We start from the raw sequence: 23,203 nt of genomic DNA on the forward strand, positions 1-23,203 counted from the left end.
TTTTATAAAAAATATTTTCTTCACAGAGATATACCAGTCTCTCCAACCATCTGAAAGTCTATTGCTTCTTCATATTTTGACTTATTTAAACTCGCACTCAGGTTTTATAGTGTTACTAGCTATGAAAAAAACACACCGAAATAACGAAGATGTTTCCCATCAGAAGCCTCATGTGAAGTAATTTGTTTAAACATCTCAGATTGCCTGTCCCATGCATAGGCCTAATTTAAGACTCATCAAAGCTGTTCTAGAAGATTCTTTGGTAACTAGTCTAAATACATCAAAACAATAAAACCATAATTTCACTATGAAATGCAGTGTTTAGATCAGGTTTAGAGCCCCACAGCAAGAGAATTACGCTCTCTACTAACACAGCAGCATTTTAGTGTTCTTTTAAAAGTTTGGGCTGCCAACTGGTGCTGGTGGCTCCATGATCACTCTTTTCTGTTTGTTTAAGACAGGAGCTTTTTACTAATCCACAAGCCATAGATAACTTATTTTTTCAAATACTTACTCAGAGTTAGCCTTGATCTTCCCACAGCATTCTCTATTTTGATCCGGTTTTATCTCACTCATTGCTTATGTTATCAGGTGTTTGGGGAAAAAAAAACAACACACACACACACAATCCCCCCCCCCCCCAAAAAAAAAAGAAACGCATAACTTAGTGGCACTTTTAAAGAATGGCTATCCACAATACCTTTCCATTGTTGCTGAAGAAGAAAGAAAGGAAAATAAAGGAATAGTTACAGTGAAATCAACTTCCTTCATCTCAAGGATCTCTTAAATGATACTCCCACTCCTGCCTGAAGATCCTTACCATAGGGCAACCAAGGCCGGTAGCTGTCAGCTCACGAAGGAAACATCTCATACTTCTTGGTGAAGTTCATTTACTTCTATCCTGTTAGGCTGTATATGTCATGGAAATGCCACATGGGTATGATTCAAGAATACTTACGGAAAACTCTAATGCCTTTCTACCACATTTTCTGGGAAGATCCTGTGTCAAGAATACTATTTCAAAATATCGAAGCAATAGTGTTACCAGGGAGGGAGACGGAAACATAAAAAAATGTATTCATAGAGGAGAAAATATATCTTTCTTTGGAACCAGAAAGGTCATAAATTACTGTGTAAAAAGGAAAGACAATCAGCTGATTTGTGATGCAGAACGGGGTTCCTCCCTACCACCTTAAAAACTACTGTAAAAATTATATTAAGATCTCTAGTGCAGAAAGCACTTAGCCTTTGTTTTCATGATTAAAAGGGCAAGTGTTCATAAGTATCTTTCAAGTGAACACCATGAGCTGCATTATTTCTTACATGCTTACAAGGCTCAAATGAGCTGTGCAACCAGCCAAGAAGTGGAGCTACAGTGGAAAAAAAGTGCACTACTTGTCTATCACATGAAATCAATCTTTTGCTTCAGAACAAAACTGGACTGAAAACTGAAGATCAGTTTGTTGTTTTTTTATCTGGAAGTAACACTACATTTCAAGTTTCTAGATAGAAAGAGAAGGGGACATCATACTAAAAAAAAAAAAAAAGAGTAAAACTTTTTTCCAGGGTCATGTTAACATTTTAGTACATTTCTTTTTCCTTATGTTAATTTTATGGCATTTTACAATTTTTCTAAAGTTAAAAATTAATAAGCCATATCATTCAAGGTGGAAACTTGTATTATAATCAAATACTTAAGGTTCAAACCATTTTTTTTTTATTTAACTACCTAAAACTGAGTATAGTAACAACTCTACCAGAATATCATTCAGAAGCATGAGCTGTGATCAAATCTATTGTTGGTCAAACCTATTTTTGTATAAAAAATAAGGTTCTGTGATTTCAAGTCTATTCTACTAGCCTGTAAAATAGATACGCTTGTTGTGACCCAGCCAACAGCATGTGGTCCCAACCCAAGATTCCTTTCAGTGGTACACCACCAGGGAAGTGTGAAGGATGTTACAAGCACAAACAAAACATCCAGTAAGAAATATAGTTAATTCTATGTACTCTGAATAATGGAGAAAAGAGTTCAGGGACAGAAAAGGGAGGGAGCATTTAATGAAATGACATGTTTTTCCTAGATAAGCTGATAATAAGTGACATTGCAACATCCTGCCCAATGCTAATCTTTGGAGCTGAACATTATTCAGAAACTTCTAAGGTTGTTCCAAGTAGGAGAACCAAAAATCTATTGCTTTGCCAGTGTGTATCATGGAATGATACTGAACAAATAATTTGAGTTTTAAGATCAAGACAGACTGGAATGCTTCTTCCATTGTTTTCTTCTATCACAGTGTGCATGAGGGACAAGTTTATTACAGGAAAATAGCAAAGAGTGCTGCATTCCTCACGAGCTCCTAGACTTGCATTACCTTACATAACTCGCATGCTCCCAGTCAAAAGGCATCTTAAGATTTTAAAACATTTCATAGTCTACTATTCCTACTTCAAATAATCCATTTCTTCATCTGTACTACTGGTTGATATAGCTCCCTAAACCACTTCTTCCTGGAATGATCACAAGTTTTTAGTCAAGATAGATTTTTGTACTGTTATGCACTCATGGCAATGCAATAAAAAGGGTGGAGAGAAATTGATTGATTATACTGAGGTAAAGAGATTCAGACAACTTGAGAGACAAGCATATTTTCTGACCTTTCTAACCAAAGAGAGTTTACTAGGTTTTTCTGTATATTATAGAACAGACTGAATTCTGTTCCAAATATAATAAATGTTAGGGACTATTGCACTTAAGCAAATGCTGCAAAGTACAATATGAATTTAAAAAACAATGCTCTCAGCTTCCACAGTAACTGCGTAAGTCCTTACTAAAAAGCGATAACTTATTGAAACTTATGAAATTATACTAATCCTAAGTTCATACCTATTAATTTCTTAATAAATAGCTAGTAATTTTTGTAGCTGCTGCAGAGAGAGAAGAATTTACAAAATGGTTAGTCTGAACAAAGCTTATTTAGAACTTAAAAAAATCCTTTTAAACTTAAATGCAGCATTTCTGCATTTTCTTCAATCAGTAAGAATTTATATATATTCTCGATTAGTAGCAATTCTTATAAACTTTACAGGTCATCTAACCACCCAGTTAGAACATTTTAAACATTTTATTTTATATTTAATAGCAAGTCAATTTCAGAACATACCAATGTACAATTTACATAAATATACACCTTCAGTCACTATTTTCTTTCTGCAACTGAAATCTTTTTGTTTTAAGGGCCCATGTGTAATACTCAGTTAACAGTTCATCAGTGGTCCTACGTAAAAAGAAAGTATTATAAATACCAATAGGTAGTATTTGATGAACTAACACTTTCACAGTTAAAAATCCTAATTGCTTAAGTATGATATAAAATGGCTCATACCCTAGGAGAGTATTATTCTTAATTCCAACTGGTAAATAGTAGTCCAAGTTCAGAATGTTTTTTAAGTTTTAGCTTTAGAAGCCTCCATTTCTGTTGAGACTTATATAAACCATGGTGAACACTTCATTTCACTGTTGCAAAGGTAGAAATCCAATGAAGAGTAGGTATGCACGGAATGGGAAATTAGAAAGCCACAGAGTCTGCCAAAATAGCATATGGTACCTATTAAGAAATGCTTAGCAAGGTCTAAACAGCTAAGTATTTTCACTGAGAATAATCTGCTTTGTGGTCACTCACTTGAAAACAAGCAGCTTACAAAAAAGAGGTAGAAGTTTGAGATTAACATCCCACATATAAAGGAGACTGTAAGAAAAAGTGACTTTTTACTAGGGCCTGTAGTGACGGGACAGCGGCAAGGGTCTTAAAGTGGAAGAGGTATGATTTAGATAAGATCTGAGGAAGATGTTTTTCCCTGTGAGGGTAGTAAGGCCCTGACACAGGTAGCCTGGAGAAGCTGGGCCCAGAGAAGCTGTGGCAGTGTTCAAGGCCAGGTTGGATGTGGCTCGGAGAAAGCTGGTCTAGTAGAAGGTGTCCCTGCCCATGGCTGGAGGTTGGAAATAGATGAGCTTTAAGGTCCCTTCTGACCCAAACCAGTCTGTGAGTCTGTCATTCAATGCCTTATTAAAAGAACTAAAGATTGGCTGTTGCATCCAGCTGTGATTGTTGACACTAACATAATTAATCAAGTATGATAGATGAAGACTAGCTTGGTGACCTGGTTTTGGCTGGGATGGAGCTCATTTTCTTCATAGCAACTTTTCCAGCTTCTTTGAATTTCCAGCACAAATCCGAACCATAGCTCTATACCCTGTATTGGTAACACAGGTACGTTTTCATTACTGCTGAGCAGTGCTCAGCTTAGAGTGAAGGCATTTTCTGATCCTCACCATGTCCCACCAGCGAGCAGGCTGGGGATGCACTAGGAGCTGGGAGAGGACAGTGCCAGGACTGCTGACCCCACCTGATCCAAGGGATATTCCGTACCACATGGCATCATGGTTAGCATCTAAAGCTGGGGGGGGGGGGGGGGGGGGAAAGAAGGAAGGTGGAGATATTTCTGAGTGACAGCATTTGTCCTACTAAGACACTGGTATACATGGTGGAGCCCTGCTGTCCTGGAGATGGCAGAGCACCTGCCTGAGTGTGGGAAGTGGTGAATGGATTCCTTAGTTTGCTTTGCTTGTGTGCGCAGCTTTTGCTTTACCTATTAAACTGTCTTAATCTGAACCTGTGAGTTTTCTCACGTTTTACTCACCTCATTCTCTCACCTTATCCCACCACAGGGGGAGTGAACAAATGTCTGAAGGGGTACTACTTGCTAGCTGGGGTTAAACCATCACACATGGCAAAAATACCAACCTTCTGTACCAGTCACCTACCCCATGCAACCCATCCATCCTCATTTACAAGGCAATCATGGTTGGATCAGGGCAGGTGACTGCAGTGAGTGGCTGGTGCAAGCACTGGCAGCTTATGCTATATTAAATAGACAAAACTATGATGAAAATGATAAATTGCCCCAGCATTAGACTTACAGACCTTGAGAAATCACCCCTAGAAAGGAACTGAAAGGACTGTGTTTACGTACCTGAACAAAAATGTCCATTATGTTCAAGAGCAACAAAATGCTAAAATGTAAGAAGTAACTGCAAGTATCCTGTTCACCTGCTTTTGTTTCACCATATTTTAAGTAATTTAAATGCCTTTTTACAAGGTTTTCTACACGTATTAAAATTCTCATTTGATTCAGTACTTAAGTATTAAAAAGAAAGTGGTATTTTACATGGTAAAGAACTGGGAACTCTTAGAACCTGCCATGGTTGTAGCTGAAGTACCCCAGGACTAAAATCTCTGTAGCTCGGAAGTTCTGTAAAAGAATCAGCAAAGGCAAGAACAAAGGAAGATTGAAAGAACTGTATGTAAGTTTAACAATGGGATAGACAGCCTCTGTCCTTTGACCAACACTTTCATACCTATGTTTTAAATTATGAACAATGCCAACAAAGCCTGTACTTTTTCCACAGTATTTATTATTTTTCTGAAAACAGATGCTATGCAAAAAAAACCCAGCAAACAGCAAACTATATTGAAAATGACAGTAAGGTTGTAACTTCAGCCCACAAAAGCCAAGAAATTTAAAGTTAGTCTGACACTAAATCCTTAAATCATGCAATTGGGCTTCTTTTTTAAAAAGCAACAATGCAAGTTAATGACAAGTTGTCAGCCCTGAGTTTGAATTGCCTGGAGTTTGTCATTTGGTGTTTGTGTCACAACCTTAATGTTATTTAAATGTGGGGTTTAGTATCTATTATTTAAAAAGGTCTACTTTACGACAGCAAAAAGCTTTGATGGAATAAACCTCAAAGTACACTGCAGTGCTGGTATGCCACTTCATTAGAAGTAGTGCATAAAACATACACTGTTGACAAATCTAATTCATTAAAGGTGAGGTAGAAGCACTTTAAAACAACTGGATGGCATCATTATCTACAGTTCCTTTTATAAATTATTCTTCTTTTCCCTTTTGACTGAACTTGTCAGTGTTCCCTTTTCAGATTGTGAATGTTTTTGCCTTAAAATTCAATACTTTCAACATGTTTGGACAAGTAAAGTAAGTATAGTATTTGCTAAAACTGAAATTATAAGCAGAAGCATGCACTTCACTGATTATTTCACCTATATTAACTAATAAGAAATAAACTAAGCAACAATGCATAAGAGTTTCACCTCTATCAAACACAGATTTAGGAATGAAGAGGAGAAAGTACAGCAGAGTAACACTATGGCAGCATTTTGCATTGCTATCAGATGATTTGGATTTGATATTTAACTCCACAAGAGGGAAGATGAGGCACATCACAGAGCTGACAGCTATCTGACATACTTAGTTATGAAAGGAAGAATTGCTAACTGTATTGCTCAGACTTTCAGGTAAAGACCAATAATAGTATGAGAACTAAAGGGAGAGAGGGAAAACCAAAGATTCTTAACCAAGGATTCTTTCTGCAACATAATTTTCCTTTTAATTCCTTATAAAGTGATCTAAATCTATCCATTAAAAAAAAACCCAAACCAAACAAACCTAGAAGTAGAATGCATAATCATTTTTCAGTATGTCAATACAAATATTTTGTAATTAACTAGCTGGATTAGCGAAGAATTTTGCCTGTTCAAGAAAAGCTCCTGTATAGCACATACTACTACCTTATATATATGTATAGAGACACATGTACATTTACACATTTTTAACTAATGCAGTGTCTCAGACTAATTCTATGTTGTTTCTTGCAGAACCAAGCTCATTCCAAAATAACACCGATCCTGAAAATTTAACTTGCATATGTTTTGCATAGAAAAAACTGGCATATGAGTAACTTAAAATATGGAAACACCTCCAAATATTGAGGCCTATTCCATGCCTCCAGGGATCACAGCAAATCAGTTTCTGCAAGCAACTATAAAAGTTTAAACTATAAAACAGACATACTAATTTACCATATTTCAGTCAGCATCTACCATTTACCTTAGAAGATTTAAATCAGGTATGTTTTCAATATGCTACATATGCAACTCTCCTAATTAGTCTCCACATTAATCCTCATCCTGCTCTTTTTCATTTTGTCACCTCTGCTGCCACTGTCTGCAAACCCCATGAGTGGAACAGGCATACTTTTTTAAGCCTTCCACCACCAAAACATGGGTTTAGTTAGCTGCAGATGCACAAGTGTACAGTAGTACTACTCTGGTCTGCCTAATACATTTTTGAGGATGCCACTGGGAGGCAGAAAAATGAGAGAAATGGGGCTGCCCACTTTAGAGAGTTTATGCTTATGCAGCAGGGCCCATAATGCTTTCCCAAAGGATCTTTGCTTTCCCAGAGGTGCTCCACAGCATTTCCTGGAAAGATACTCTGCTCCCAGTCAAGGATTTCAGTCCTGCTCTCATTTCAGCCCTTACTGATAATCTTTATGAGCAGTAATGCTACTAACTACACAGCCCTTCTGTCAATACTGGCACTCCAGATGGAAGAAACAGCTAACAGCAACAACCTTCTGCACTAATGTCATTGCTTCATTGGGAAAGTGGAAAGAAAGAGAGACCTTAGCTACCTAACTGCTTCAAATGAACTCTTTGATTCTTCTGTGCATAAGAGACTGCCAAAGTACCCCTTCTGCAAAAGGTCTAGACACTTCTGCAATCCTCACATTATTTTCAGAAAGATATTTGGAGGACCACACCAATTCTCTGAAAGCTCCTGGGACTACAGACCACAAAAGACCATTGCCATCTCTTTACTCGAGGGAACATTTCCCTCATAGCATAGAGTATTATCTCAGGATGGGGAAATGACTTGTATGTCTTATACCTGGGTATGTCAAAGACAAGTAGAATCACACCGTCATGTTCACAGCAACAAAACTCCACTTCTTACCTCCCGAGTCCACAAGTGTGATGGGAAACAACGAGCCATTACACAAAATTTCTTCTTCATCCAAATGACTTCACAAGACTCAGTGAGAAAAGCAAAAATGATGGCTATTTAGCTTATTTTGCATTGAAAAAGGCCTCAAAGCCTATCTGAAGAGAAACCCACCTTCTTATGGCAATAGGTTACTACATTAATACTACAATAATTAATTTTTTTTGCTATTATTCTGACAGTTAATTTTGGATTTACTCTGTGCTGAATGCTGTCTGCTTTTTGAGTCTAGTAGACAGTCACACCTGCTAAAATAAACAAACCAATAAAAGCTAATCATTTTGGTAAATAATGCTTCTACTACAACCTCCATGAGATTTTAAAGAGACACCAGTATCCCAGGGTAAGTTGCCGCTGGGTGCTGACCTGGAATTCTTTTGCATGGATATCAAATGAAGTAAGAATACAAGAGTTATCTACAAGATCTGCTGATAACAGGGGTTTCACCTCAACTTACAGAACAAACAAACAGCTACAAGAAACCACTACAATACATTGTGAACCTCGCCTAAAACAGCATATCTATATCTGATACCTGTATTTCACAATTTTATATAAGCTTCAAGTTACATTTTGATAAAATACACTAACAGAACTGCAACATGCTATGTAATATTTTGATACTAGCTTGCTCTTCTTGTACCTTCACTATCTTTATTTGTTCACTATCTTATCTGTTATAATTTATGCCATATTTTCTCCTAACTTCTTTTTTAGTTTTTTTCTCTTCTCCATTCATAGACAACCATCTGCACCTTTTGCCTACCCTCTGTACTGACCTGAAGTACAGCAAACAGCAGAGAAGGCAAAAAGTGTACATACACCACATTACCCCACTGGTTACATCATGTTTAACTCAATTTTCTAATGTCTGAGCCAGGGTCCAGGTTTATCTGCATTGTGAGGCATCAGCCATGCTGTTGGCAACTGCCTAATAATAAATAAAATTGAGGGAAGGGGTTACTGCAGAGAAAAAACAGTTCTGGAATATTCTAAGAAATGTAAGAAATAGTCATAATTTTTCTACCATTACACACATTCACCATTCTGACGGCAGCTACTTAGGAAAGGATAATACACAAAAGACAAAATGCATTTTAAAACACACCCCCAAAAATTCAAAAACTAATAATCAAACAATACAATCTGAATAAGCTTACCTGGATTCCGGGAAAAAAAAAAAAAAAAAGGTGAAAGGACTTTGACGAAGGAATATTTACTGATCATATCAGAATGGATCTTCAACACAAGGGAAAATACTAGGTCAGTGGGGGAAGTAGCTCAATTAAGAATTCCAGGCAGGTACAGCAAATTTAGGTGAGGGCAGAAGAACAGTACTATGATTAAGAAAGAAGGTCCAAGATGCCAGGGACTAATGACAGGAAACTTAAACTTTACATGGTGGGAAGGTTAAGTATTAAATGCAAAATGAAACCATTCCACTGCCTGTATGTTAAAAAAAAAACAAACCAACCAATGACAAAAACCTTATTCCAAGTCATGAGTAACTGAAAGTGCACTAATGAAATGCAGTTCATTAATTCATTAATGAGTGAACTAATAAACATAAAGTATACAGCCTGGAACCCTTTACAGCGGAGTTATTGAACAAGTTGCTGAACACCATTCTGCGCTGTCTGCATTTGACTCTCAGCAGTGATTCAACTGACAAACATCAGTGGAATGTGAGTTGGCAGAAGGGCCAATGAATGCAAGGAGGTAAGAACATAGGCTGAGCTTACAATAATCAGAAAAAGAAACATCGGTTGTAAAAAAACAAATGAGAGAAACAGAAACAGTATCTCTCCTGAAAAGACCACAAAGATGTCTCTAACCACAAGCACAAAATTACAATAACAAGTACAAATTTACAGTAATAAATTTATGATAATATATTACCGATCATAAATTTATGATCAATTTATGATAATTTTGTCAGTGCTTTGTAGTGAAAACAGACTTAGAACATGGACTTAAAATAGGGCATAAAGTTAGATTTTTCTCCACATGAAGGCAGTGTGGAGACACTTCATTCTGTTTTAGCTTTAAAGACTGACTTTCCAGTATCACTTCAGGATTTGTGTTTGTTTTTTCTTACAGCGCTCTAATTACTGTTTGACCAAAATTTGCCTGTGGCACTGTAATTTTTGTTTTGTCAAAGGGCAGTGCTTAAACGAGTGTACGTGTTATGTTTATGCAACAGAAAAAAAAAGCTCTAATGAATATTTTTTTAAATTCTAATACACTTCTTTGCATGATGGAAATTTTAAGCATATAATGAAAAGTATCTTCCATTCCATGAAAAAAATCTGTCAGATCATATTTCAAAATTGAAGAGATGTGTTTGCTTGAACTGTATCGCTATCACAACTACTGCAAGAAATTGCATGAAATTTTCAACACAGCAAGACAAAACCCTACTTAGAGATGAAAAAGTGAAAAAAAAACACCAACCCAAACCCCACCAAACTGTAAGTTACAAAGTTAAGGATAAAGTGTTGAAGGCCTGCAGAAAGAGGCAGTGAGATTTACAGAAAAAACTCAACACTGATAACATTGATCATGGCAACACCAATGAGCCCTGGAGAAAAAAAGAATAGCTGTGTATGGGAAAATGTAATAAGTAAAATTTCAAGGGAAAACACATGTGGTAATATGATTCTGTGTGGAACATAAAGGGAACAAAAATTATTAGGTAGAAAACTAGAACAGTGGAATGAAAACAAAATACTTTTTTTTTTTGTCTCTCTAGGGAATAAAATTAAGAAAGAAGCAGTTTCAGAAGTCTGACATAAGCACCTGAAACACTGCAAGTAAACTTTTTGTGAAAGAGTAAAAGGAACACTTATTCCTCTGATCTTGGCTTCTTAATGAACTGAGGACATGGAAGCTGTACAGCCATTCTTGGTAGTCCTTAAAATGCAATTAGAAATTTTGTGTCAAATACCATTCATGTGGCACTGAAAATCACTTCTGAATTTTTACAAAAGACGTCACAGGTACTGTAGAAGAGGAAGTGGAGAAGTACATATCCATCTAAAACCCAGAAACAAACAGCTTAAACATAGTTTATAGTACTGTATTTGACAATCACATTGAAAGAACAAAGAAACCTAGAGGTATTGAAAAATACACCAGCTAAAAAGACTGCTCCCTAGACCCATGAGACCTAAGTTACCCTTGTAACTAAGATAAAACATAATGCCTTAAGAGATATCTAGCTACTATAAAGAGATCACAATAGAAAAGAGGAAAATACTTCAGGCTTTTTATGAAAAAAAAAATAAAATAGAGGGAGAGAGTAAGTGAAATCCAAACATCAAATATCATTAAAATGAAGACAACATGTTCTTAATTTCTTAAATCTACACTTGAAGTATACACTTTGTGTATTTTAAAGTGAACATAAATGTGAAATGTTTGAGGTCAAATGTTTGAGTTACTCTGATTCCACATATTTCACGTGCTAGCAAAAAGAAAAAACCACCAAACACAAAACCTAGAAAATATTTAATTCTCAAAGGTGACAGTCATCATAGAAGTACGCAACTTCTTCACTAGAAGCTAATTTACAGTACTGTGTGCTGAAATTTATTGTACTGTATGCTGAAGACTCCTCCAACCTGTTAAAAGCCCTTAAGAACTGCTATTAGTTGCCAGTTAGGTAATGGCTAGTAGCTAGTAGATGTTAATAAGAATTAAACTGTTTATATTAAAGTGAATGTTTACAAGAATTAAAATGAATACCTTTACTGTGCTGACAACTCAGAAGGTAAGGTAAAGATGTGGCACAGTGCAAAACAGAAAATGCAACTTATTTTCATTCTCCACCAATAAAATGCAAGCAATAAACACAGCCATTGTATTCTGCATATTCAAGTAGATGTTCAGAGGTTTTTCAGTGCCACGTACCAAAAACGCATGTCAGAGGTTGTTGATGGTTAGATTATCACGCTTGCACACAAAAACACAGAATGTTGAGGAAACAGAAGATGGGAAGAACTTCAGTAAGCATTATGGCTACCAGAAAACTTTATAAACAGCAACACTAGACCCGTCTAAGGCCCAGCAGAACTATTTATCCATTCTGGTATGTGGGAAACTCAGCTTCAAAACCAAGTTTCAATGTGCTCCCAAATTTTAGATGTCAGAAGCTAGGTGGTTTTAGTTTTTTTTTCAACAGGAATACCTACGTTTTGTAGCACTGGTGAGCTGAAAACTACAGATCTAAGCTGCAGTGACACACACCAAGCACTTGGGAAAGATTTGCCATACATATCTCAGTTTACAGGTCTTAAATACAAAGCTGGTACCTCTGAGTATGAAGTGCCTTGTTCACTCTCACATACGGTTTTATGAAAGTAGAGAGAGCAGCATTCAGCTCTCTAAGCAGGCAATTCAGTCCTTTCTTTGACTGAATCAGGATGTGTAGGTTCTACATTCCAACCATTTTAAAAAAGGAGTTAAAAGCATTCTACAGAGCTAATTTTATTGTGAAGTGGCAACAGTAGTCTTAAAAAGCTGGGCCAGATGATCCTTGTTAATGCGCTATCCATTCAGCACACTACATGACAATGGAATCACGTAAGAAAGTCACCTCTCAAATAAATAAGGGACCAAAACAAAGTTTCACAAACATTCACAATACCGGCATTGCTAAATTTCTGAATTCTAAATTGAATGCTTGAGGTACAAGCTGACTGTTATCTTGACCTTTTCGGGGTGCTCTTTAATGTAAAAAACCCCAAATCAAATCCTGACTTACACAATGAAGAGTTAGAACCAGCCTGATCATGGGGGTTAGGAATGCCTTCCAAAATACGTCTGGCCACCTTCCCTGAGGATCAGCCACCATGTAGTACAAGGCACTGTGAAAGTTTCGCTGAGATACAGACATAAAAGGTACTCGGGATCAGAAATCCACTCCTAACTCTGCTGAGTAACAGAAGTGGTGACTTTTTCACAGGATCTGAGTCGGGCGGGCATGTCCCGCTCACCTCCCTTCGCCACTCGCCTGGGTCAGCCCCGGGACCTAGCGCCCGCGGCCTGAGGAAGGAAATGCCCTTCCCCGCGCCAGGCCGAGGCGCGAATTCGGGCCCCTCAGCTGGGCACCTACCAGCCTCACGGCCGCCTCGGACATGCGCAGCGGTCCCCGACCCCGGTCGCACTGCAAGGGGAGGGGAAAGGCAGCCCCCGCCGGGGCCACTTACCCGGCAGGGCTTCCCCCTCACCTCCGCGCTGTCAGCCCCGGCTACAGCGGAGCGCCAGTGACAACGTCCCGGAACGGCCGCACCGCCACATCCGGAGGCGGGGCAGGGAGGAAGGCGGGAACGCGCCGGGGGACGAGCGCGGGATCTAGCGTCCGGCTCGGCGGGGAGCAGCGTGAGGAATCAGGGGGAGCCCGCTGCCGCTGCTATAGCGGTTGTACTTGAGGCCAGCGGCTCCCCCCGCCGCGAAGCGTGAGGCCATTCGCTACCTGCGGCTTCCGCTTGGGCTCGCCGCGTCGCTGGGCGCTTCTCGCCGGGATTCCGCTGGGGAGTGGGGTAGCTTTCCCTCATGGCGGGAGAGCGGGCGGGTGGAGGGAGCGGCGCTTTTCCACATGGCAGGCGGAGGAGGAGAAGGGGGAGTCGCTTTACCTCATGGCAGGCCGAGTGGCCCCTAGAGCTGCCGGGGTTCATCGGGCGGAGGCTTTAACGGGCGCAGCCTCCGGCTGGGCGGGGATGCTGCCCCTTACTGCCGTTGGGACGGGGTAGCGGCTTCAGCTGCGGCTAACCGCCGCCCTGTGGTGTTCGAGCCTGGCGGCGGATTTCCCCTTTTGATCCTAGCAACGTTCCGTGAGTTGTATTTTTTGTGTTAATGTTTCCGTCTCGTGTGTTTAGCTTGTAACAGATGGCAAGTGCGGGGCAGAAGCGGATAATCCAATTCACTGGATTTAAAAAATGGGAGAAAAAGGCGCTGCTGAAATGGCTGCTCAAACTGGACTGTGTGTTCATAGATACGAAGGTATTGTTCACTAAAGTAACTGCTGGTTAGCGCAGAAAATAAAAATATGAACCTTAAAAGAAAGGACCACGCAGGAGTTTAGACTTGTGTATGAATAACCAAGGAAGTTGGAACTGTTTCCAGTGATGCAAGTGTGTTTATTTGTTTTTATTTTGTTAGAAATACAGGAATTGTACACACCTTATAGCAAAAAAGCTGTGCAAGAGCGAAAAGTTCTTAGCTGCATGTTCTGCTGGTGAGTAAAAGGTTTCCCTTAAAATTTCTTAGCACCATAACGTAGGACTGGAAAGGACCCCTAAAATGTGTCTCGTTACTTGCTTTTATTTCGGGTATGAATGGCCTTACAAACCCTTGTGCTTGTTGCATTAACCTTAGTTTTTAACATAGCATTGTGTTCAAGTTTTGATTTACCTATTTTTGATTTGGGTATTTTCTTAAATGATATTCCTGCCATCTTCCTTATTTGATCCACATATGTTCCTAGGTGCGTTTTTTTTATATTAGCATACTAACATATATTAGCATACTAACATACTTAGATCATGAAGTCAAAGGCAAATGATATAAGTACTTAAAAACAGATTGCTTGAGAAGGGGGCAGGAAGAGTATGGCCACCTGTAGTCAGCGTGGGGTTTTGACACAAATTCACTTGCAGCATTCGCTGGCAAAGGTCACTGTCTGTACATTCCTGTTCATGCAGCAAGAGAAAATTCCAGGTTTGTTTTTTTCTGATACAAGCCTCTGGTATTTACTCTTGCTTTTTTCTTTTTTTTTTTAATGTAAGTCCTGATGGGCAAACAGAGCGGGTCAAGGCAGTTCGCATGGGCAGGCGAGCGGGATGGTGAGCACTCGCCGTATGACCAGGGCCCGGTCTGGGAGCTCTGCTCTGGCTGCCCCGGCGGTGGCCACCGTAGGCACTCAGACAGAGCCGATGAGCGGGGAGGCTGCAGTGCAGACTTCGGGGTGTAGAGAATGCCTGCACTGGTCTGGTGAGGGAAAGGTACACAGTGGGCAGGGCTGCACTCGGTGCTCCCTGGTGGAGGCTCTCCTGCAGCAGGTGACTGAGCTGCAGGAAGCTATCAATAGGCTACAAGATGTCAGGGTAGCTGAGAGGAAGCAGAAATGCTTGCTCCCTGCCCAGATTGTGCGGAGTCCTCAAGCTTCCCCTGTAGCTCATGGAGGAAAGAAGCTGGGAATTGGTGACAAAATAAAACAACAAAAAAAGGAGGAAAAGGACAATTAAAAGCAAGGCACTTCCTCCTGAACCTGTTGCCCCCACGCAGAACCGCTTTGCTGCCCTGCAGGGGGCTCATGAGGAAACGCAGTTGCGCCAGAAACAGCTGGCTGATGCACTATTAAAGAAGATTTCTACTGGTGCTGCCAGGAAAAAGCGGTGGGTCGTAGTAGTAGGGGATTCTACTTTGAAAGGGACAGAAGCACTCATCTGTCGGCCTGACCCGGTCTCAAGGGAGGTGTGTTGCCTACCAGGGGCACAGATCAGGGATGTGGCAGAGAGGCTGCATGCTCTGGTAAGCCCCACAGACTATTACCCACTTCTGATGATACATGTGAGTGCTAGGGATATAGATAGTAGTAGCCTGGGGAACATAAAGAAGGACTACAGAGCCCTGGGAGAGGTGGTTAAGGGCTCTGGAGCTCAGATTGTCTTCTCATCTATTCTCCAGGATACAGGGGAGGACCTAAAAAAAGCTAGGATGATTAGCCAGGTTAATAAATGGTTAAAAGGGTGGTGCCATAGTCAGGGGTTTGGGTGTCTTGAGCATGGGACCCAAATTTGTACACCAGGTCTAGCGGGGGCTGGTGGAGCTGGTCTGATAAAGAAGGGGAAGAGCAGTTTTGGTAGGAGGCTTGCCAGACTGGTTAAGGAGGCTTTAAACTAGATGTGTTGGGGGAGGGGGACATCATTCCATCTCAACACTCCCAGTCAGTTGCCAGCACCTATAATAAATGCTTGGACCAATGCAGAGATATTCCGGCTGCTCCAGCCAATGGGCCGGCTTCATTTGGAGCTCAGCTCAGATGCCTCTATACAAATGCCTGTAGCATGGGGAACAAACAAGAGGAATTAGAGACGTGTGCTCGTCTACGGGACTATGATATAATAGGCATCACAGAAACATGGTGGGATGGCTCCTATGACTGGAGTGTTGGAATGGAAGGTTACAGGCTCTTTAGACAAGACAGTCCTGGCAGGCACAGAGGGGGAGTTGCCCTTTATGTTAGGAATAGGCTGGAGAGTATGGAACTCCATCCGGGGACAGGTGAGCAGTTAACAGAGAGCTTGTGGGTCAGGGTTAAAGGAAAAACAGCAATGGGAGACATTACAGTGGGGATATGTTATAGACCACCTGATCAAGAGGAATCTGTGGATGAAGCACTCTATAGGCAGATAGGAAAAGCCTCACGCCCACAGGCCCTCGTTCTCATGGGTGACTTCAACCACCCTGACATCTGTTGGAATGATGGTATGGCCTGGCACAAGCAATCCAGGAGGTTCCTCGATTGTGTGGATGACAACTTCCTTCTGCAAGTAATAGAGGAACTGATAAGGAGAAGTGCCATGCTTGACCTCATGCTCACCAACAGGGAAGGGCTCGTTGGAAATGTGGCACTGCAGGGCAGCCTTGGATGCAGCGACCATGAGGTGGTTGAATTTGAGATCCTTAGGACAGTGAGAAGAGCGTGCAGCAAGCTCACTGCCCTAGACTTCAAAAGAGCAGACTTTAGCCTCTTCAGGAACCTGCTTAGTAAGGTTTCATGGGATATAGCCCTAGAGGGCAGGGGGTCTCAAGACTCTTGGTTGGTCTTCAAGGATCACCTGCTACAGGCTCAGGAGTTTTGCATCCCAACTAGAAGGAAGTGCAGCAGGAGGGCCAGGAGACCTCCTTGGATGGACAAGGAGCTCCTGAGGAAAATTCAAATGAAAAAACAGTTTTATAGAAAGTCGAAGCAAGGACAGGTGGCCTGGGAAGAGTACAGGGATATTGTCCGGGAAGCTCAGGACCAGGTTAGGAAAGCTAAGACCCAGTTAGAATTAAACTTGGCTAGGGATATTAAGGATAACAGGAAGGGATTCTACAGGTACATAGCAAATAAAAAACAGATTAGGGAGAATGTAGGCCCCCTCAGGAAGCTCCCAGGTGAACTAGCTACACAGGATTTGGGGAAGGCATAGTTCTGACTGACTTCTCTGCCTCACAGTATCACAGTATGCTAGAGATTCGAAGGGACCTCAAAAGATCATCTAGTCCAATCCCCCTGCCGGAGCAGGAACACCTAGATAAGGTTACACAGGAACGTGTCCAGGCGGGTTTTGAATGTCTCCAGAGAAGGAGACTCCACAACCTCCCTGGGCAGCCTGTTCCAGTGTTCCGTCACCCTCACTGAGAAGAAGTTTCTTCTCAAGTTTAAGTGGAACCTCTTGTGTTCCAGTTTGTACCCATTGCCCCTTGTCCTTTCATTGTTTGCCACTGAGAAGAGCCTGGCTCCATCCTCGTGACACTCCCCCTTTATATATTTATATACACTAATAAGGTCACCCCTCAATCTCCTCTTCTCCAAACTATAGAGACCCAGCTCCCTCAGTCTTTCCTCATAAGGGAGATGCTCCACTCCCTTAATCATCTTAGTTGCCCTGCGCTGGACTCTCTCCAGCAGGTCCCTGTCCTTTTTAAACTGAGGGGCCCAGAACTGGACACAATATTCCAGATGCGATCTCACCAGGGCAGAGTAGAGGGGAAGGAGGACCTCTCTCGACCTACTAACCACCCCCCTTCTAATACACCCCAGGATGCCATTGGCCTTCTTGGCCACAAGGGCACAGTGTTGGCTCATGGTCATCCTGTCGTCCACTAGGACCCCCAGGTCCCTCTCCCCTACACTGCTCTCTAACAGGTCGTTCCCTAACCTATACTGGAACCTGGGGTTGTTCCTGCCCAGATGCAGGACTCTACACTTTCCCTTGTTATATTTCATCAAGTTATTTCCCTCCCAACTCTCCAGCCTGTCCAGGTCTCACTGGATGGCAGCACAGCCTTCTGGTGTGTCAGCCACTCCTCCCAGCTTAGTGTCATCAGCAAACTTGCTGATAGTACACTCAATTCCCTCATCTAAATCGTTGATGAATATATTAAGTAATACTGGTCCCAGTACTGACCCTTGAGGCACTCCACTAGATACAGGCCTCCAACTAGACTCCGCCCCACAGACTACAACTCTCTGGCTTCTCTCCTTCAGCCAGTTCACAGTCCACCTCACTACCCGATCATCCAGACCACACTTCCTCAATTTAGCTGCGAGGATGCTGTGGGAGACTGTGTCAAATGCTTTGCTGAAGTCAAGGTAGACCACATCCACCGCTCTGCCATCATCCATCCACCGTGTTATTTCCTCATAAAAGGCTACGAGATTGGTCAAGTATGACTTCCCCTTGGTGAAGCCATGTTGACTTCCCCTCATAACCCTCGTATCCTTGATATGCCTTAAGATAGCACCAAGGATAAGGTGTTCCATCACTTTCCCAGAAATGGAGGTGAGGCTGACTGTCTATAGTTACTCGGGTCCTCCTTCTTGCCCTTTTTGAAGACAGGAGTGACATTTGCTTTCCTCCAGTCCTCAGGCACCTCTCCTGTTTCCCAAGACTTGGTAAAGATGATGGAGAGCGGTCTAGCAATGACCTCAGCCAGTTCCCTCAGCACCCGCGGGTGCATCCCATCTGGACCCATGGATTTATGGATGTCCAGATTGCTCAACTGGTCTCTAACCCATTCCTCATCGACTAAGGCAAACCGCTCCGTTGACCTGACTTCATCTGAGGTCTCAGCGGTACAGGGCTCTTCAGGACTGCCTCCAGCAGAGTAGACAGAGACAAAGAAGGCATTCAGTAACTCTGCCATCTCTGTATCTTCTGTCACCAGGGCACCCGTCCCGTTCATCAGCGGGCCTACATTGCCTCTGGTGTTAGTTTTATCTGCCATGTATTTGAAAAAGCTCTTTCTGCTGTCCTTGACCCCTCTCGCCAGCTTTAATTCCAAGGAGGCCTTAGTCATCCTAGCTGCCTTCCTACATCCTCTAGCAGCAGCCTTATATTCCTCCCAAGTGGCCAGCCCCTCCTTCCATGACCTGTAAACTCTTCTCTTCCACTTCAGCATACCCAGCAATTCCCTATTTAGCCACGCAGGTCTCCTGACCCTCTTCCTTGACTTCCTATGTGTCGGGATGCTCTGATCTTGAGCTCGGAAAAAGCAGTCCTTGAACGTCAACCAACTATCTTGGGCCCCTTTACCTTCAAGCAGCCTAGCCCATGGGATTTCCCCTAGCAATTGCTTGAAGAGGCCAAAGTTTGCCCTGCTAAAGTCCAGGGTTGCAATTCTACTTGCTATTCTACTGGCCCTACCACACAAGATCCTGAATTCCACCATCTCGTGGTCGCTGCAACCAAGGCAGCCCTCAATCTTCACTGCTTCGACCAGACCCTCCTTGTTAGTGAGGATGAGATCCAGCAGTGCTCCTCTCCTGGTTGGCTTATCCATCATTTGCATGAGGAAGTTATCATCCATACACTGGAGGGACCTCCTGGACTGCAGCTGGGTTGCTGAGTAGTCCTTCCAGCAAACATCAGGGAAGTTAAAATCCCCCACGACGACCATGGCCTGTGACTGTGAGGCCGCTCTTAGCTGCCTGTAGAAGGCCTCGTCAACTTCCTCACCCTGATCCGGTGGCCTGTAACAGACCCCCACAACAGTGTTGCCCCTGCCAGCCTGGCCCTTAATTCTCAGCCACAGACTCTCAACTCGCTCGTCATCTGTCCCCGGACAGAACTCAGCGCATTGTAGCTGCTCTCGTACATAAAGAGCAACCCCACCACCCTGCCTGGCTGGCCTGTCTTTCCTGAAAAGGACACAGCCCTCCATGACTATTCCAGTCATGAGAGCTGTCCCACCACGTCTCTGTAATTGCCACCAGGTCATAATCTCCTGACTTAACACAGGTTTCTAGCTCCTTCTGCTTATTTCCCATGCTGCGCACATTGGTGTACAGACATTTCAGGGAACAAGCTGAGCACACCGATTTCACCCTAGGATTACAGGAGGCCTCCCAGTCTTCATCAATTCTGGAGTGCTGCCCCACCGGGGCAAGCCCAGCTACAACCCCACCCCCCTTCGAATCTAGTTTAAAGCTCTCCAAATGAGCCCTGCTAATTCGTACCCCAGCATCATTTTGCCTCTGTGAGATAAACCTTTCCCACATGCCATTGTCCAGACTGGTGCCCTATAAAACCAGCCTCGGTCTTCTGTAGCAGAGGCTGTGACCTCACCACCCAAGTCTTGGAAGGCAGACACAGGGACTGTGAGAATGAATACCTTAGGCCCACTGTAGGAGAGGATCTGGTTCAAGACCATCTTAAAAATCTGAACATGCACAAGTCCATGGATCCTGGTGAAATCCATCCACGGGTCCTGAAGGAGCTGGCAAATGAAGTTGCTAAGCCACTGGCCATCATATTTGAAAAATCATGGCAGTCAGGAGAAGTTCCTGACGACTGGAAAAAGGGAAATATAACCCCCATTTTCAAGAAGGGGAAAATGGATGACCCGGGGAATTAGAGAGCAGTCGGTCTCACCTCTGTGCCTGGCAAAATCTTGGAGCAGATGCTCCTGGAAGGCATGCTAAGGCACATGAAAAACAATAAGGTGGTTGGTGACAGCCAGCATGGCTTCACTAAGGGGAAATCCTGCCTGACCAATTTGGTGGCCTTCTATGATGGCGCTACAGAACTGATGAAGAACGGTAAAGTAGTTGATGTCATCTACCTGGATTTGTGTAAAGCGTTCGACACTGTCCCACACGACATCATTGTGTCTAAATTGGAGAGACTTCAATTTGATGAATGGACCAGTCGGTGGGTAAAGAACTGGCTGGATGGTCGCACACAAAGAGTTGTGGTCAATGGCTCAATGTCCAGCTGGAGACCAGTAACGACTGGTGTCCCTCAGGGATTGGTGTTGGGACTGGTCTTGTTTAACATCTTTGTTGGTGACATGGACAGTGGGATTGAGTGCGCCTTCAGCAAGTTTGCCGATGGCACCAAGCTGTGTGGTTCGGTTGATACACTGGAGGGAAGGAATGCCATCCAGAGGGACCTCCACACGCTTGTGAGGTGGGCTCATGCCAAACTCATGAAGTTCAAACATGCCAAGTGCTAGGTCCTACACCTGGGTTGGAGCAATCCCAGGCACAGGTACAGGCTGGGCAGAGAAGAGATTCAGAGCAGCCCTGAGGAGAAGGACTTGGGGGTGCTGGTCAATGAGAAAATGAACATGAGCTGGCTTCAGTGTGCGCTTGCAGCCCAGAAAGCCAACCGTATCCTGGGCTGCATCAAAAGGAGGGTGACCAGCAGGTCAAAGGAGGTGATCCTGCCCCTTTATTCTGCTCTCGTGAGACCTCACTTGGAGGATTGTGTGCAGTTCTGGTGTCCTCAACATAAAAAGGACATGGATCTGTTGGAACAAGTCCAGAGGAGGGCCACGAGAATGATTAGGGGACTGGAGCACCTCCCAAGTGTAGAAAGGTATGTCATCCTCATAAGAAAAACAGTTTCGGTGGCATTGTAATTCTGAAGTGTAAAGAGGAGAACTCTTGTAGCAGGAAGAAGTTTTAGAAATGCTACTCATAATTCTAGCTTTTACTTGCACAAGAAAGGTTGAAGTTAATTTTATATTAGATCTTCAATTGATTGCCATTTGTCTGCACAAAAAATCTTTCGTGGTTGACAGTTCATTTGCTTTTTAGGAAAGTGGATACTAACTAAGGAGTACATAATTAATAGTGCTGAAAGTGGCAGATGGCTTGATGAAACAATGTACGAATGGGGATATGAAATTGAAGAAGACACCCATTATTCACCTCAAATGCAATCTGCACCTAAAAGGTGGCGTGAAAAACTGACACACTCTGGTGCTCCAGGGGCCTTCCACAGTTGGAAAGTTGTCCTCCTCGTTAAGGAAGGTGGTAAACAAATGGCATCTATTAGAAGGTAGGAAGATACTTTTTAGAGCTTAAATGATGAATGATGGAACACTTACTGTATGGTTGAACACATTTCTGTTCTTCCATCACAGTTAATTTGGTCTATAACAGCCTCCATCTCTTTAAACTCTGAATTGTTTTCACTACACATACACTAATATATTTCCATACTTTTTATAATTAAATGACTTCAAATCTTTAGCATCTCTGCTTTTCTTGCTTTCTTTCAGTACAGTGTCAAAAATAACATGTTCACATATGTTTGTGTCTTAAGGAAACTGCTTACGGAAACTTTCTTCATGAGGCAGGATAAATAGGCTTGTGTTTTTTGTAAGTAATTGCTTATTTTGTGTAGATGTTACATTCAAATAGTAGCTAGAACAGGATAAGTAATTTCACTTGGGTGGGTGACCTGAGCCAGCTGTGAAATGTGTGTTACAGTTCTGGGCCACGCTGTGTCTGACCTGAGAGGCTGCTGTGTCACATCTACATAACAGCTTCTTGTAGGTCTGAAGACCACATTTGTACTGTAATGGATGTTTATGATATTATGTAATTACAGGTAAGTAGAGATGGATCAGAAGGGAAAGGGCAAAAGTATAAAGGAAAAGCAGAGAAAAGGAAAACAACTGAAGGGCAAGAATTCTGGGACTGCCTTCCCCCCAGCTCCCCCCCCCCCCCCTACTCTTACCGACACATTAGGGTTCCATGGTTTGAATGCTACATTGAACTGCAAACAGAGTATAAGTAGTGTTTGCTTCTAGTACACTGTCTTAGCGCTTTGCATTCACTGCAGGAGCAGATACTGGGCTGCTCTCCTCTGTAGAGATTCCAGTTACAAATAGTCAGGTCTGGGAATGTCACAGATATAGGGGCAAGAAGGGAAGTGCAGTTTGTCCAGTTGATCATGGTACGGGTCTGCATGCTGCATCACAGAGTGTCATCTGTCTAGTTCATGAAGACAAAGTGACGTGTATCTGAAGATACCGTCTTCTGATTTTGTCAATTGAAGACATTCTAAGTGTGCTATTTTCTTGGCTGAGCAGATTTTACTATGTTGGTTTTTTTTTCTCTCCAGCAAGTTCTGTTTTCAGTCATTAAAGTCATTATAGCTTTGGGGAAAGAGTTTTTTCTCTAGTATTTAATAAAACTCTTTCCTGTTTCCCTCCTTCTATGCCCTTCCTGCCTTTAGTCGCTAGCTGTTGGATGAGTAACTGTGCAGCA

At 42.4% G+C, this 23,203-nt stretch overlaps 2 protein-coding genes across 3 annotated transcripts in view; one reads left to right on the forward strand and one right to left on the reverse strand.

Moving 5' to 3' along the window:
* Positions 1 to 13,248, reverse strand: part of KIAA0825 (KIAA0825 ortholog) — a 248,386-nt gene extending 235,138 nt beyond the window's left edge. Inside the window, exons 1-2 of one of the 2 annotated variants that reach the window (XM_061360980.1) lie at positions 13,137 to 13,248; positions 3,192 to 3,278 (exon numbers count right to left, since the gene is read on the reverse strand). The gene's annotated coding sequence lies outside the window, so the exon portion shown is untranslated. The remainder of the gene's footprint in view (positions 1 to 3,191; positions 3,279 to 13,136) is intronic. The other variant, XM_061360981.1, reaches the window with a different exon arrangement.
* Positions 13,249 to 13,719: 471 nt separating this feature from the next.
* The window catches only part of SLF1 (SMC5-SMC6 complex localization factor 1), a 46,787-nt gene continuing 37,303 nt past the window's right edge, over positions 13,720 to 23,203 (forward strand). Inside the window, 3 exon segments of the mRNA XM_061360984.1 lie at positions 13,720 to 13,929; positions 14,089 to 14,164; positions 21,743 to 21,986. Of these exon segments, the coding sequence (XP_061216968.1) occupies positions 13,816 to 13,929; positions 14,089 to 14,164; positions 21,743 to 21,986 (434 nt within the window). The 5' untranslated portion in view covers positions 13,720 to 13,815.

The sequence above is a fragment of the Neopsephotus bourkii genome, unplaced genomic scaffold, assembly GCF_033783945.1.
Source record: "Neopsephotus bourkii isolate Nb327-2 ecotype Australia unplaced genomic scaffold, CSIRO-AGI_Nbou_v1 NB_1038, whole genome shotgun sequence".
In the NCBI taxonomy this organism is placed as follows: Eukaryota; Metazoa; Chordata; class Aves; order Psittaciformes; family Psittacidae; genus Neopsephotus; species Neopsephotus bourkii.